At 38.0% G+C, this 15,857-nt stretch overlaps 2 protein-coding genes across 3 annotated transcripts in view; one reads left to right on the top strand and one right to left on the bottom strand.

Annotated features, from left to right (window-relative positions):
• The window catches only part of paics (phosphoribosylaminoimidazole carboxylase and phosphoribosylaminoimidazolesuccinocarboxamide synthase), a 67,413-nt gene that overhangs the window by 15,149 nt on the left and 36,407 nt on the right, over positions 1–15,857 (top strand). Inside the window, exons 6-7 of the mRNA XM_062981539.1 lie at positions 5,242–5,325; positions 15,452–15,523. Coding sequence (XP_062837609.1) covers positions 5,242–5,325; positions 15,452–15,523 — 156 coding nt within the window. The remainder of the gene's footprint in view (positions 1–5,241; positions 5,326–15,451; positions 15,524–15,857) is intronic.
• ppat (phosphoribosyl pyrophosphate amidotransferase) overlaps positions 1–15,857 on the bottom strand; it is a 72,641-nt gene that overhangs the window by 39,191 nt on the left and 17,593 nt on the right. The gene's annotated exons all lie outside the window — the stretch shown is intronic.

The raw sequence follows: 15,857 nt of genomic DNA, 5'->3' as shown, positions 1-15,857 counted from the left end.
CCAGGTATTCAAGTCTTTTCTTGCTCAATGTTTGTTATCAGTATTATCTAACATAGTTTGGAGTTAGATAAATGCAGTCACTGACCCTTCTGCCCAACCTTGAACATTGACCTCTTTGTTGGGTCAATCTCTGTGGCTGTAATTGAAGCCTTGCACGGTCACATCCCGTCACAAGGAGGGCATCACTAAACAGCAAAAAACCAATTATATTAAAGGTCAATACTCCTCCCCTTTTTAGATAGTTGAAATACAGCAACACACAAAAAAGGCAAATATTAGGCATTAAGTATGACTAATTTTTTCCAATTATCTCTCTCCATTTACAATTCTTACTATCTTGCACATTAACCTAAAATATGAATATGAACCACAAGGAACTGTGTGTGTCTTGTGGTGGAGATCCCCAAATGTGAGTTGTTACTGTTGGTGGGTGTGTTTCAGTTGTTTTTGATCTATAAACTCAAGACAAACGTATCACAGGGTTTTCTTGGCAAGTTTTGCTCAGCCTCTGGGACTGAAAAAATATGACTTGCTCACGGTGAGAGGGGTCTAACCCTGATTTCACATTGTAGCCCAATGCTTAAACCCTTACTCCACAATGACAGCCAGCAAACTGGGAGTTCCTCGATAAATTCAGTGTAAAAGCCAAAGAGGGAGGTGAGTACCTCGTTCAGCCCCAGGGTCAAATTGGAATGATGTTATCAGGGCTGCATTCCTGCAATGCATGGTGCCAAGCCCAAAGTGATAGGATCAAAACAATGCCAGTTCTCATTGTCAGTAACTAAATCTGAGACACATTTAGACCTCTGAGAATATTGGGGGGGGGGGGGGGTCCTACCCAAAAGCTGGTAAACAACCAAAGGATGTCATCATGAGGGAGGGGCCATGGCTGCCTAGGAAGTCCCAGAGGGCAAACTCAAACCCATAGGCTTTAGATTTTTCCAACTCTGACTTTTGTCTTCACCAAAAGCAAAGCAGTAGATAAATCTGTAACAAAGTTAATGCCATTCCATGAGCAACACTGTTTTGAACCTAGGAGCAGCAACAGCTTCTTGTTGTGTGCCTTCAAGTAATTTCCAACTTACGCCAGTCTTAAGGTGAATGTGCCATGATTGATGTTTTTTTGTGTGTGTATGTGCAAGATTAGTTCAAAGTGAGTTTGCCTTTAGCTTCCTTTGAGGTTAAGAGTGTGTGATGTGACCAAAATTTTAATATTTGAATGGGGATTTGAACACTCTCTAGAGCAGTGGTTTGGACTTCATGTCCTAGCCATCTTACCAGGTGTTAGGAATTCTGGGAGCTGAAGTCAAAAGTCCAACACTTGGAGGACCAAAGGTTGGGAACCACCGCTCTAGAGTCCTAGTAAAACACTCAAACCACTACACCATGCTGGTTTTTTAGCTGCTCTATAGCATAATTACAAAGCGACACTATTCCTTTCCCCTTGAGATAAAAACTCACTGAATCAACCTTCAGTCCATTGAAGGGAATGGAAGGCCTGTGTAGACTTCCCACCTTTGTAGTCTGCCTCTCTGCTTGAACAAAGAGAACGCAAAAGGCATGCATGAAGTCAAGCCAAAAGAGGGGAGCATGCATAACTATTACATTTCCTTTAACAGTTGTAAATACTAACTACAGTAGAGTCTCACTTATCCAACATAAACAGGCTGGCAGAACATTGGATAAGTGAATATGTTGGATAATAAGGAGAAATTAATAAAAAGCCTATTAAACATCAAAATAGGTTATGATTTTACAAATTAAGCACCAAAACATCATGTTATACAACAAATTTGTCAGGAAAAGTAGTTCATTACACATTAATGCTATGTAGTAATTACTGTATTTACGAATTTAGCACCAAAATATCACCATGCATTGAAAACATTGACTACAAAAATGCATTGGATAATCCAGAATGTTGGATAAGTGAGACTCTACTGTACATAACAATTTCGAGAGAGGAGAAGAGCAACGAAAAAGCTCTCTTAAAACATACTAGCTGTGCCGGTTGCTGTGGCTTATGGGAATCATTTGTTGACCAGGTGGAATAGCAGTGAATAGCCTTGCAGCCTCAAAGCCTACTTAGAACTGGATTATATGAGGCCCCTTCTACACAACTGTATAAAATCCACACTGAACTGGATTATATGGCAGTGTGGACTCAAGACAATCCAGTTCAAAGCAGGTACTATGGATTATCCTGCCTTAGCATTCTGGGTTATATAGGCATGTGGTAGGGCCTTGAGTCTACACTACCATATAATTTAGTTCAAATCAGATAATCTGTATTTTATAGGCAGTGTGGAAGAGGCCTGAGTGAAGAGGCCCTAGGCGCAATTCTGGCTGAGTGGGTTGCTAGGAGACGAAGTGGGTGGAGCCTACCCTTCTAACTGGCAGCAAGGAGAAAAAACAGTTCTTCCTCTTCCTCTAATTTGGACTTTATTTTCTAGGCTTTTTTGTTTGAAAGACATATTTTGGATGACTATGTCTTTTGTGGCCAAATTTGATGTGATTTGGTTCAGTGGTTTTGTTGTTTACTCCATAATGAAACGCACATTACATTTTTATAGATAGATAGATAGATAGATAGATAGATAGATAGATAGATAGATAGATAGATAGATGAGCCTTTCTCTATCTAGATTAATTTCCAAATAGGAAGAAACCTGCGTAAGTTGTTACTTTAATCACATGTGCCCCTAAGTACCAATATATTGATCGTCCTGGTGACCTTTCATACTATGTAATTATAGTGCTATAGTTCCCCTTCATCTGCCGTGGCTGCTTCCGGTGGTGTTTAGTATTTTCAGTTCCAGGAGATACTAGAATTCTCTATCTGGGAAGTCTATATACTGTACTGCTCCTAAATTCTATACATTACTTTGTTGTGGACTGGGTCCCATTACAATCTCATCACATAAAAATGTGCAGGAGGCATGTGGCCCCATTAATGCAGTTCCAGGCAGCCCCTAATTCCTTCCCAATAAAAAAAACATTGTACACCTCTAAAAGCACAGCAAGAAAAGCCGAAGTGCAAAAACCTACCAAATATGAAACAAAAAGTGATATACAGTATTTTATCACTTCCAGTTCTTTAGGTGGGGGGGGGGAGTGACTGATTTATAGGACTCCCATTAGACTGTGTGCTCGTTCTGGTCATTTGAATGCCATTGGTTAATATTCTCAGCCCTAAATGTCTGCTGCAATGTTTTTTCAATGTTTGCTTGTTTAAAAGCTCATCCCTATTGCAGCCATGTAGCAAAGTTCACATCAGCTTCAAAAGTGTGTAAAATGAAATGGCATATTGCTGCACAGAAGGTCCAAGACAAATTTCTCCCCGAAATAGGGCAGCAACTGCTTTTCCCTATCAAATTCAAGATGGCTACAGCACAGAGGTCAGCCAGGTTATCTGGGTACAAGAGATAAAAAATCTATGGCATCAAAGCTATAATTATGACAAAGAAAGGAACTGGAAATTTGCTGCCTTTACAGAATGCTCTAAACCTATTGTCTAGGGCAGACACTTTACCAAATGGAATAGTTGGATCTGTATTACTGTGTCCTTGCTAAACCCTTGCACATTCTTCAATGACAAAGACAGTATAAAACAAAGAAATAATTATGCTTTAGCTATACCGTGGCTTTTATTTTGCAAGCTCCTTTCAAGTTCTGGTTTTGACAACAAATGCAGGACACAAGTGGACCAACCGACAGACAAAACAGGACTAGAATTTAATGGTTAGTCTGACAACAACTTAGAAAAACATATTCGGTGTGGAGTATACACTTCTTAACCCAAAGCTCAGCAACATTTCTTTGTTGCTGCAAAAGACTACAGCATCTTTTGAGATAATTTGTTTATATTATACACTCGCAATATTAGCAACTAGCCAGCATTCTTCAGGAGAAATATTAATCATCAATAATGAGAGGCAATATGATGTAATGGTTTGAGGGTTGTACTACAACATTTTGCTCAGCCATGGAAACTTACTGGAGGTCACATTCTCTCAGCCTTGGAAAACTCTGTGGTAGGGTCACCTTAGGGCTTACATAATTCAGAAATGACATGGAGGCACACAATTACAAACATTGTTCAGTCTGAACTGCTCTGGCGTGTCTTCAAGTCATCAGATATTCCTTAAGTGACACATCAGTCTCTATTTCCCTAGAGAAGTGTTTCTCAGCCTGGAGGTTGGGACCCCTCGGGGGGAGGGATCGCAAGGAGGTGTCAAGACGGGTCGCCAAAGATCTCTCCGCCTGTCCTTCTCTTCCTTTTTGGATGGCGAATTCTCCCAAATTTGTGCCAATTTTGGTCTAGATCTATCGTTGTTTGGGTTCACAGTTCTCTCCAGATGTAGGTGAACTACATCTCCCCTAAATCACTGTCAATTCCTCCCAAATCACTCCAGTATTTTCTGTTGGTCATGGGGGTTCTGTGTGGGAAGTTTGGCCCAATTTTATCATTGGTGGGGTTCAGAATACTCTTTGATTATAAGTGAACTATTAGTCCCAGCAACTACCATTCCCAAATGTCAAGGTCTATTTTCCACAAACTCCACCAATGTTCAAATTTGGGCATTTTGAGTATTCATGCCAAGTTTGGTCCAGTGAATGAAAATGCATCCTGCATATCAGATATTTACATTACGATTCATAACAGTAGCAAAATTACAATTATGAAGTCGCAATGAAAATAATGTTATGGTTGGGGTTCACCACAACATGAGGAACTGTATTAAGGGGTCACGGCACTAGGAAGGCTAAGAACCACTATCCTAGAGGAAGAATGCATCTTCCTTATGGCCACTAAACACATTACATGAATGAAAAAGTAATAGGCATACTCTCCAGTAAATGCTTCATTGGCATATTAAGGGAGATCATGTGAAACACCCTTTTTCAATGTGGGGAAAATCCAATCATCCATTACCACATTATATGGAAAGAAAGAAATAAACTTAATTCTAGTCATATAGTTATGGCAAGAGTACTTTTGAAAAACTTAATATGTTGAGTGCCACATTGCTTAGTATGAATGAAAAACAATCTGGAGTATCCCCAAGTGCCCTCAAGTAACATTCAAGTATGCCATATAATCTGTATTTTGAGTAAGACTATCCCAAGTCTCTCATGCTGTGATTCAATGACAGATTGAAACACAGTTTATATATATAGCTATGAATTGGATGCAAAACCAGAAAATATATTTCTAAACGCTGTTTTGAATTTACACAGTGATTCCTGAAGATGGTGATCCCATTAATGATGCTCCAGAAGTTATAGAGTTCCCACAGATAAAACAAGAGCCAATCGAAGTAGGTAAGTCAATGGTTTGCAATGGAAATTATAAACCCAAGTACAGAGATTTTATTACAGAACTACAAAATGACTATAACTTACTTTGCTTTATTTTGCCTATGTCAAGGTGGTCAGAAGTAGAACTGGAACCTATAAACATATTTGAGGTGATTTTAGACAAGCAAGGATTTTTTTTTGCAAAGGGAGATAGAAGCAGGAATGAATTACTATGTGCAAGAACTATTAATCTTAGTTGTGGTTTCAAAACAAATTTAGGGGCTGAAATTCTTATTTGTTTGTCTGTGGTTGATAGTTATCAAGTTTCAAGGTGGGGTGGAGAATGTAGATCTTACAAGTCTCACATGCGCTTTCTGAAATACACAAGATCTCTTCCACTATACTTGAAATATTTCCTTCCCAAAAAGATTTGACATTTTATGAAGAGCTCTTTCAGTTTTTTTTTTTTTTTTGCTTAAAGCCAAAATATTTGCTCATTAAAAACCTTTTACAGAGCTTGACCGACAGGGAGCTCTGGCGTGGACTGGTCCATGAAGTCACAAAGAGTTGGAAATGACTGAGTGAATGGACAACAAACAGAGCTTGAACACAACAGCTGTATAGTTTTTGTGTTCAAGACAGTAGATTTATCCCCCACAGTGCAATTTCTGGGTACCATAACTGCGTCATAATATACATGAAAACAATAGAGTCTGTTAATAGTCTATATGCATAATTCCAGACTGTCCCATCTGACTAATATTGATCAGTGACTTGCCCTCTTTCTGATCTGTTTAAAATTCTATTTTGGGGAACACATTGATCATTCTCATTAACTTGTGAGCTTTCTTTAATCACGGCGCATCAATTTATTATTATTTGAGTGTAAGTTGCTTTCATCCATAGCTGTACTTTACCATTTGAAATGTGAAAAATTTCCCAATCACATCTTTGCTATAATGTTAGAAGAAGTTTGCCATTGTCTTCCGCTCTGAGGGAGAGTGATTTGCCACTGGTCACTAGTGGATTTCTATGGTTGAGTGCAGATCTGAACCACGTTGTATCAGAATCATAATGCAACACTTAAACAAGATTATTCTGGTTTTCCTCAACAGGGCTTACTTCTAAGCAACTTAGTTTGCAACCTTAAGTAATATATACAGAATCTGATATTTCCCAGAAGTTGTCTATCAAATACTGAAATGGAGTATATGGCAGTGTAAACTCATAAAATCTAGTTCAAAACAGATAATGCAGTTTATCTGCTTTGATAATCTGGATTATATTGCAGTGTAGAAGGTGCCTCACTAAGGAGTTAAAGCACTGATTGCATCCAGAGTACACAATGCAATTAGCACTGCTGTCAAAGGATAGGATATCCTTGCATAGCTTCCTGTCTCATCTCATGTCATCAGCAATACTAAGAATAGTTCCATTATCTCTCCTTCCATCCTGGCTTTAATTACATTTTACCATCTTTTTTCTTTCTCCAGAAGCAAAGTTACTGATCTGATTTCTTATTTGCAGTCACAGCTTCGCTTTCCTTACAGAATATATTCAACTAGGTACAGTAGCTGAAAGTACTCCCACAGTAACATGAAAATACTGTTTTCCTGGATCTGCAGTTCCTGTTGCATAACATTCAAAATAGTTATTCTCACGAAATGCTTTTGATTCCATCTTTGTCTGTCTGATACCAAACTGATGAAAAATCCTGTTAGCATTGGCTCTTCAACTGTTACGTCAACAACAGATCTCAAGAAATTCTTTTCTATTCAGTGAATGAGCTGAGCACTTTGTTTAAAATCACTTGCCACACCAGGGTGATTGTCCTCTGCAAGTTGTTTGACAATCAGGCTCTCTACCTTATGGAGTTTGGTTAATTTAAGATAACAATCTGGACATTTGACCAACGCAATATGAAAACACATTGTGGTAAGTGTACTGTAGGAAAAGCTGTAGAACAGATGAATGATGAAAATACAGCAATATTGTGCTATTTTCTTTCTCTCAGTTAGTTCAGGTTTCCTTTAGAATTCTACATATACATCAATGATATTTCCAATTCCCTTTGTCATCCTGAAGTTTGATGGAAGACGAAAAAAAGTAAACCTCAACAATTTCAATAATATTTACTCAAGTGAAAGATTTCCACAGCCAAAGCTTGGAGAGTTTGTCTCTTTTTGTATGTTTTGCATTAGTTACCCTGTTCATGTTACCCTGTACTGTTTATTTTATGTAATGTATTATTTAATTGTATTATGTTATGGTTTATTGTATTGTCTTGGGCATGGCCCCATGTAAGCCGCCCCGAGTCCCCATTGGGGAGATGGTGGCGGGGTATAAATAAAGTTTTTTTATTATTATTATTATTATTATTATTATTATTATTATTATTAATATTCCAACAAATGCTACAATTTCTGCCAGGATTTGGATACTTCAACTTTTTTCAGCAAACCTTCTAATGCTTTGTGACACTTGCCAACACTACTAAAACTTGATGAATTAGGACCGCATAAATACATCTGTTTCATTGATTAGCCCATCAGCTAATTGACAAACACATTTAACACATACAGCATACGACCCACATTACAACCAAAGTTGAAGCATATAACTGTAAATGCATGTTTGCCAATGGTTTCACCAGTCATTCATATATATCACTGCATTAATGTGCCTATCTAGCAACACTTAAATTATTTTGAGGAATCTTTTCCAACATTTGGAAAATGAGAGGATTACCAAATATTGTGTGTTCAGAAACTCTGATAAACATTTTAGGATAATTTCCAGCTCTTCGCTTTCTGTATCAGTCCGGTTCATGATCTCTATAAAGACCTGAAGCCACCTTCCATGGGGAATTGGAAGTTGAAGGCATTGTATAATGACCATACCAAACAACTTAATTTGAATGGCTTAGAAAAAGTCCCATTAGGTAAAGTAGAACCTACTTCCAAGTAAGCACAGAGTTGTATCTAAAGTGCTGTTTCACGATGTGTTGAAATGCCTCTGTGCTTATTGCTGATTGAGTCCTTTAGTTTAGGAAATGAGTTGAGGTGAAAGGTGCTGGCAAGCTTCACTCTTTTATGTTGGAGAACATCACTTTTCCCTTCTATCCTTAAATTTCTGGAAGGCTACTTCCAGCAGATTTTCAAGGAAGCACAATTTTGAAAATATCATGCTTTTACATTGTACATGGACTTGGCATGATTATCTCACATGATGAATTACAAGCTGTGGCTGACATTAGTGCTTTGTGCCAAATGTTCTACCTCAAGCAACAAGATGCTTAGGAGACAAATCTGTTTCAAGGATCATCCTGAAAAAGTTTGCTTTGGAGATATTTACTCTAACCTTACCAGGTTTTTGGCCACAGACTGAGACAGCTGATGAAAAACAAGGAAATTGCAAGACACTTGGAGTCAAAGCCCTACTTCCAAACTCTTAGAATTCTTTTCATTTCTGTCACAGGCTCCTCTACTCTGCAAGCAAATTAGGATGTTGTTTCAGTCACATTCCAGTCTTACTGACTGCATATAATCCTCTTGCTTTTGGACATATTATTGTTTTTTGGGATTAATCTTCCCATTTTCAAAATCAAAACATGTGGCTTTTGTGAGCAACAATGACAAAAGACCTTTGAACATGTGATATCAACTACTGAATTTGAGCAGCACATTAGTATGGTTCAGCAAGACCTGATTCAGTCTTGTACATCTCATTCTCATCCTCTGTTCCTCTGTTCCACCAATATGCGTCCAAATAATCATAGTTTGCTATGTTATCTGAATGAAGCAGATGATTGCTTAATAAAGGTACATTTAAACAAATCAGCTTTCTAAACCATGGTTATAGCTGACTGGTTCAAAACTCACAAAATTGAAATTTACCACAGTTGCCTAAATCTGAAAGAAATGCAAATAGAAGGAAAATCCATTTGAATTTCTATTTATGTGAAAGTGATTGTGTGGAAAGCTGAGCACTCCGTCTCCAAATCTGGACAAGTTACAGTTTAGTATGACATGTAGACACAACCAATTTAGTGTACAATGACCATTAATATTATTTAAAGTTTCAGTTGTACTACAATTTTTATCTCAACCATTCTTAACCATCAGAATGGTTCAAATTACTATTGCAGGGACTTCAATTATGATTAATCCTAGTTATCAGGGCATATAATTTACATTTAGTAGAGCAAAGCACATCAAAGTAGTGCCATGAAGGAGTTTAATATTTGTGAAGGTTCAGAGACAAACACATCACATGAACTGATCTTAGTGAAGCATTCCCATACTGTAAGATACTATGAAAGATAAAACATCATATGAATACTGCAATTGATTCTCTTTCTCTATAAAGCCCACTTTGTTCCTAGCACGTAAAATCCATCTAAGGATAATAATTGCATTAAGCCAGCAGTGTTCAGATTCCATTGCTCACAAAGAAAAAGCTTATGTAGAAGTTCCAAAAAGGGTATGATTGAGAAAGAACATTGCTGGCATACAGAGCATTTCAAAACAGTGATACCTTCATCCACTCCCAGCTCTTATCCAACAAATATCATAAAGGAAATCACCTAATGTATAAGTGCAAGGGATTTCTCGGGACACCCAGCAGGCTTAACATAGCTTTCTTGCATCTGGCTTCTTCTAGCTCAGTTTTTATTTCCCATCCATCTCCCCATGCACTGGTTCCAAATCAATAAGGATTCACAGGGGTAAAGCATAAGTTTGGGTAAAGAGTATTTTAAGATTTGGAAGATAGTTTTGTGATTATGGATGTGCCGATTGGCTGCCTAGTAGCTCTGACACAGAGCAGGGGGCACACTGAGCAACCACATGGCTGAAGCAGAGTAGATCAGAATGTGGAGAGTAGATCACTGCTAAGTGGTTAGATCACTTGGGAAGATCTGTAATGAAAAACAGACATGATATGAAACATGTCAAACAAAAACATGATGGTGTATATAAAACATCTGCTATATATACGCTTACAGCGTATATGCTTGGTTGCAGAGTGATTTAGCCTGATGTATTATGTATTAGGATCAGGCAAGGTTTGGATCAAGTCTGTGAACTATTTGGATGCCTCTATCCAACACACATTTTGCATTTCTGGGGTTTCTTTTGCTCTACAATGTTGATAAGTTTATTGTGATTAAACTTCATATTTACACTTAAATTGGCACCCTGAACTCAAGCCACCTTGAGTCCCCTCGGGTGAGAAAGGCAGGGTAAAAATGTTGTAAATAAAAATTGTAAATAAATGAACATTTTCATACAAGTTTGAGATTGAATCAGCAAACTTTTATTTTAGTTTTGAAAAAAATGTTGGGTTGCTTCCTTTTCTTTGGAATGCGCTCAGAAATAAATCTGATTTCATTGCGGCTTCTGGAGATAGGATAGATATCTGTATGCAGGTAGGGAATCTAGGAGTGCTATTGTTTCTCAGTATCCCTATGTAAACACTTACAACAACTAGAACACTGGATTGTTGTGTTTTCCGGGCTGCATGGCCATGTTCCAGATGCATTCTCTCCTGATGTTTCGCCCACATATATGGCAGGCATCCTCAGAGGTTCTGAGGTATAATATACCTAACAACCTTTGATGATGCCTTCCATAGATGTGGGCAAAACATCAGGAGAGAATGCTTCTGGAACATAGCCATACAGCCCAGAGAACACACAACAACCCTTTGATTCCAGCCATGAAAGCCTTCGACAACACAACTAGAACACTACTGCAACAGAAAACTATTTAAATAGGCATCTCTTTCCTGCAATCTCCAGAGTTCTAAGTCATTTCTGTTTTATTCTGCTGATGTGTAGGTGGATATACAGGCTGTGGTAAAAAGAAGTGTATAAATTATTTGTTTAATTCTCATTGTGTAACATATGAAAGGATTACTAGATACAATTTTTATTTGCGCTTAAGCCCAGATTTCATCCTTCATATGGTAAATGGGTATCCTGTATACCCCATCCCAAAACAGATAGCCCTTTGATCCCATTTCCTATTGGAGAAACATATTTTCAAAAATATTTTTTTCCTTTTTACCATGTCAATTGTGTCAACTACACAAAAGGTTAAGGGAAAAAATACAGAACACTGACTATCCTGGTTCAATCCTTCCACAAATATCTGAATCATGACTGTTTTTTCATGTGTTTCAAAACAAGCATTATTTTAATATATCTTTTCAATGCAGTAAATTGGTGCAGTCATGATTTCAAGCAGTATGAAATAATCAAACCAATGCTGTTAAGGTGTATCCACTCTAGGTCAGAAATGCTTGAGATAATTATGTTTAATTGAGTGACAGGTTGCTTATATAAATATTATACAATTTGTAATACTGCAATACATTACCAGAATTTTGACAAGGGCTGGAATGACAGGAAAACAGCAGAGGAATTTTAAAGAATTGTAAAGGAATAAGACATGTGATATACAAACTTCATACCCTGCAGAAAATTCAGAGCAATTTTGTGTACAGATTCACTGCACCCTTTTCTACATGCTTTTATATAGAATCATGAACACATGACCAGGGTTAAAAGTGGAGGGGGCTGGGTGTATTAATATACACAACAAAATATCAAAAGTGTATAGACTATTTTGGAGATTTTATGATCTTTGGAAAGGCATGACCTTGTTAGAAGTCATAACCTTTTGAAAAATGATGCCATAACTTCTTGGTAAAAAGCATGAGCTGTTGAGAGTCATAACCTTTTTGGGAAAATGGCATTCATGCAAGGCAATCAGGTTTCTCAGCTGTTAAACTAATATACCTAGATATTTCTTTGAACTGTTAGGGACAAAGATATGCCAATGCGCAAAACACACATATATAGCAGCGTTTCAGAAGTGTTCTTTTAGTTGTCCAGAAATATTTCCCTTAAAATATATTTGCCTTTAAATCATGTTCTCAAGAGACAAAAATAAGCAGACTTCCTTAAAAGTAACATAGCTGGTTTACTCACAAACTTCATGTATTCAGCAGACAGGTACATTGCTTATCAGTCCAGTTACAGATAGAATTTGAAGTAGTTTCTCTGTGTAGATAACATAGGACATCTCTCTTAGAATCTACAGTCCATAGTCTAAACCGGTGGTTCTCATCCTGTGGATCCCCAGCGGTTTTGGCCTTCAACTCCCAGAAATCCTAACAACTGGTAAACTGACTGAGATTTCTGGGAGTTGTAGGCCAAAACACCCGGGGACCCACAAGTTGAGAACCACTAGTCTAAAGCATCTTTCTGTTCTGAGAGTTTAATAAAATCTGTTTCTAGTCTGAAAATCCAATGGAGTCCGTAAACATACTGTTCGTTCTGAAAGCAAACTGTGCCTACAAAGTCTAAAAGCACACATCTTCTAAAGTCTTCCAAACTGCATTGTTTCTAAAATGGAGTCTGAATCCTGAACAAGCCCAGATCTGATCACATGGTCTACAGCCCCTTCTACAGCCCAAGTGTCACAGGAAAACTGCAAACCTATACATATATACAATACAGAAAGCAATTTGAATTATATACATAATAAACAACTAGTGGAGGCTTGAAGGTAGGTTGCATCTTTTTGCATTTTTCCTACCAGGCAGTCCCTAACGTGGTTGTCAAAACAAGTGTGCACCCAGAATAATCATAATCATGTTGCTGGGTGGCTGGCTTGATCACACTCAACCATGTCTTTCAACTTGCCTTCTCTGTAAAAATATCAGTTTCCTTGGGATAATTTTAAACAAAAAAACCAGATGCTATTCACCTCCAGTGTCCTGCTTATGGTCTGTTCCAGGTCTTAAGAGTGAAACTGTGTCCAATTCACATTTGCTTAAAAGTCTCAGGATAATTATTCCATTCATTCTCTAAACAAAGCCAATGCAAATGTTTAGTGTTTGGATAAAGGCAAAAATAAGATGTTTCTATTCAGAGAGATTAATGTGAACTCCGACGTGAGGCAAATAAAAAGTAGATTCTCTTGCTCTCCCCAAAATTGCTGTTTTCTAACTTGGAGCAGCTTCAAACAAAGGGCACCAGGCATCACTCAGTGGCTATTTGAATAATAGAAGTTTTCACCAGGGAAACTAATTGGTATCCTACAATTTCCACTCAGCCTGAAAGACAGTTTCCAACTTCTAGTGGACAAGCTATACAGTACATGCCTCTAATGCAGGCTCAACACTTTTCTTTGGAAATTAAAAACATCCTCATGAGGCTTTTCCTTTTTTGGTACAAAAGCACAGTGAAACATTGGAAGTTATACTGAGCCCTTTTCCATCCAGACATCTCTCCCCCTCTCTTCCTACTGAATTTCAAATGTTTGTTCGTTCTTGTAGTGTGTACTTTGGTCCCTCATCACCATTTTGCAATCTGTCAAACTTAAAATAAAATTTCCCAATGTTGACTTCTCTTTCTACATGAGTTCTTGCATACTGGACTAGATCCCAGAAGCTCGCTCAGGTCAGCTGGGCCTCGGTGCAACCCACTGAACAGGATCAGAAAGCACATAGCAGAATACATAAACAGTCCCTTGAGGTTAGGCATTATACAGAATATCTTCTGCAAATAGACAAATGTCCTTCGTAGAAGCCTACCTTAGGCTTGACAAGAATCAGTGACATACAGGAACTCTGCATCCTTTCAAAGAACCGCAAAATTTTGAATCTTCTTCCTTAAGCCAAAATTCCAGTACCATTCCTCACAAAACAAGGATCTCCCTCTTTCTCCTTATTTTGTTGATACAGTGTTATTCTTTCTTCTTTTTCAAAGACTTGGCAAATACTGTTTCAAACAGACCTTGTTTCCAAAAAGGAAACCTGTTTTATGTTTATTATTTTGCAACATGAGTAGGAAGGTGTGGAAAGTTTCTCTTTCTTGCTGTAAAGGATCAGAAAACGTTTTGGACCTCCCTGCTGAACTTTACTGTAGACTAGGCATGGGCAAACTTTAGCTCTCCTGGTGTTTTGGATTTCAACCCCCACAACTCCTAATGCCTGATGTAGATTGTCCTGCCATCCATTGAAGAATAAGTTCAAAATAATGAAACTTGATCTATTTCAATGTTAGCAGATTTTGAGAACAGCAGAAATTGGTCGGAATTACTTTCAAATAAATATCCATAAGAATGAGCTACATTACACTTGTAGGTTAAATTCATATTATTTTTTTAAAGCTATCAAAAATGTACAGTGAGCCATATTGCATTGTAAGGCAACAAAACTACCTAGTACGGTTGGGCCCACAATCCTGTTTCATCTGTTTCATTCATGGTTTTGTACCATTGCGTCCATTCGGATTGCACAGATTGGTACAACCCCATGGGAACAAAAGAAACAGTGAAACTAACGTCAGAAATTAATGCTGATTTTTGTCACTTGGCTGTAGGCCCTGCTCATAAGCCCGGCTTGCAGGGTCTACACCTGAGCACTGAACACTTGATGCTCATAGGCCCGGCTCGCAGGTTAAGCACTCAACCGTAGGCCTGGCAGCCAGGGCCTATGAGCATCAAGCGCTCTTTTGCAGGCCCTGGCTACTGGGCCTACCATTGAGCATCCATTTGTATAGGCACCTATTTCTGTCAGCGGTGGACGGTAACAGAAATGGGGCCATACAATGGAACAAACAGAAACGGTAAGTAATTTCATACAAATGATCTCAGGTTTTCTGCTTTAAACTAGCTTTTATGTCCACACTGTCAGATAATTTGTGATAAACAGAAAACCTGAGCTCAGATCCTGGGATATAGGGCCTGTCTGGAAAGGCCCTTATGGAGAGAGATGCAGAAGGACCACAGAAGTTCTCTTAGCCTGGTTTTGCCATTATTCAAAGGTTAGATAATGACAGATTTCCCTCTTAGTTCTCTTAAGCATATGTATGTTTGCAGTATATTTTCATGTGACTTTTAAAGGTAGTAATTTTAAAAGACAATGGGAAAGAAGAAACTAATGATGAGATGCTTCCTTTCCACTTCATGAAGAACACTTAGCATATCATCATGAGGATGGCTGCTTGACATATCATTTCATCCCAACTATTTTTAAGTTCAATTTGTGATAAAATGTGAGAAAGGGAAAAATATAATGTAAGTAAGGTATGGTATATCAGCTATGTGTCATTACATCATCAGAATTATTCTCACAGATGATGATTCTATCAGCACTGCCTCAGAGGACGCGCCTGGATTCTCAGTGTATAAAGAGATACCTGGGATAGGTAAGTGATTTGCTTTTTGAAAGTCAGGGGATAAGAGGGTGATAAGTCCCTCATATACTTGGTCTCTCCTCCTCCAGTACATTTATAACTGCGATAAGTCCAGACTAAGTTGTTGCAACTTTACATGACAGTGTTATTTCTGTTTAATTGTGTGGCACCTACTTTGAAAGTACAGTACAGTCTCACTTATCCAACATAAACAGGCTGGCAGAATGTTAGCTAAGCAAAAACGTTGGATAATAAGGCGGAATTAAGGAAAAGCCTATTAAATGTCAAATTGCATTATGATTTTACAAATTAAGCACCAAAACATGTTTTTACAACAAATTGACAG

The sequence above is a fragment of the Anolis carolinensis genome, chromosome 5 (assembly GCF_035594765.1).
Source record: "Anolis carolinensis isolate JA03-04 chromosome 5, rAnoCar3.1.pri, whole genome shotgun sequence".
NCBI lineage: Eukaryota > Metazoa > Chordata > Lepidosauria > Squamata > Dactyloidae > Anolis > Anolis carolinensis.
This window is presented reverse-complemented; position numbering and strand designations above follow the sequence as displayed.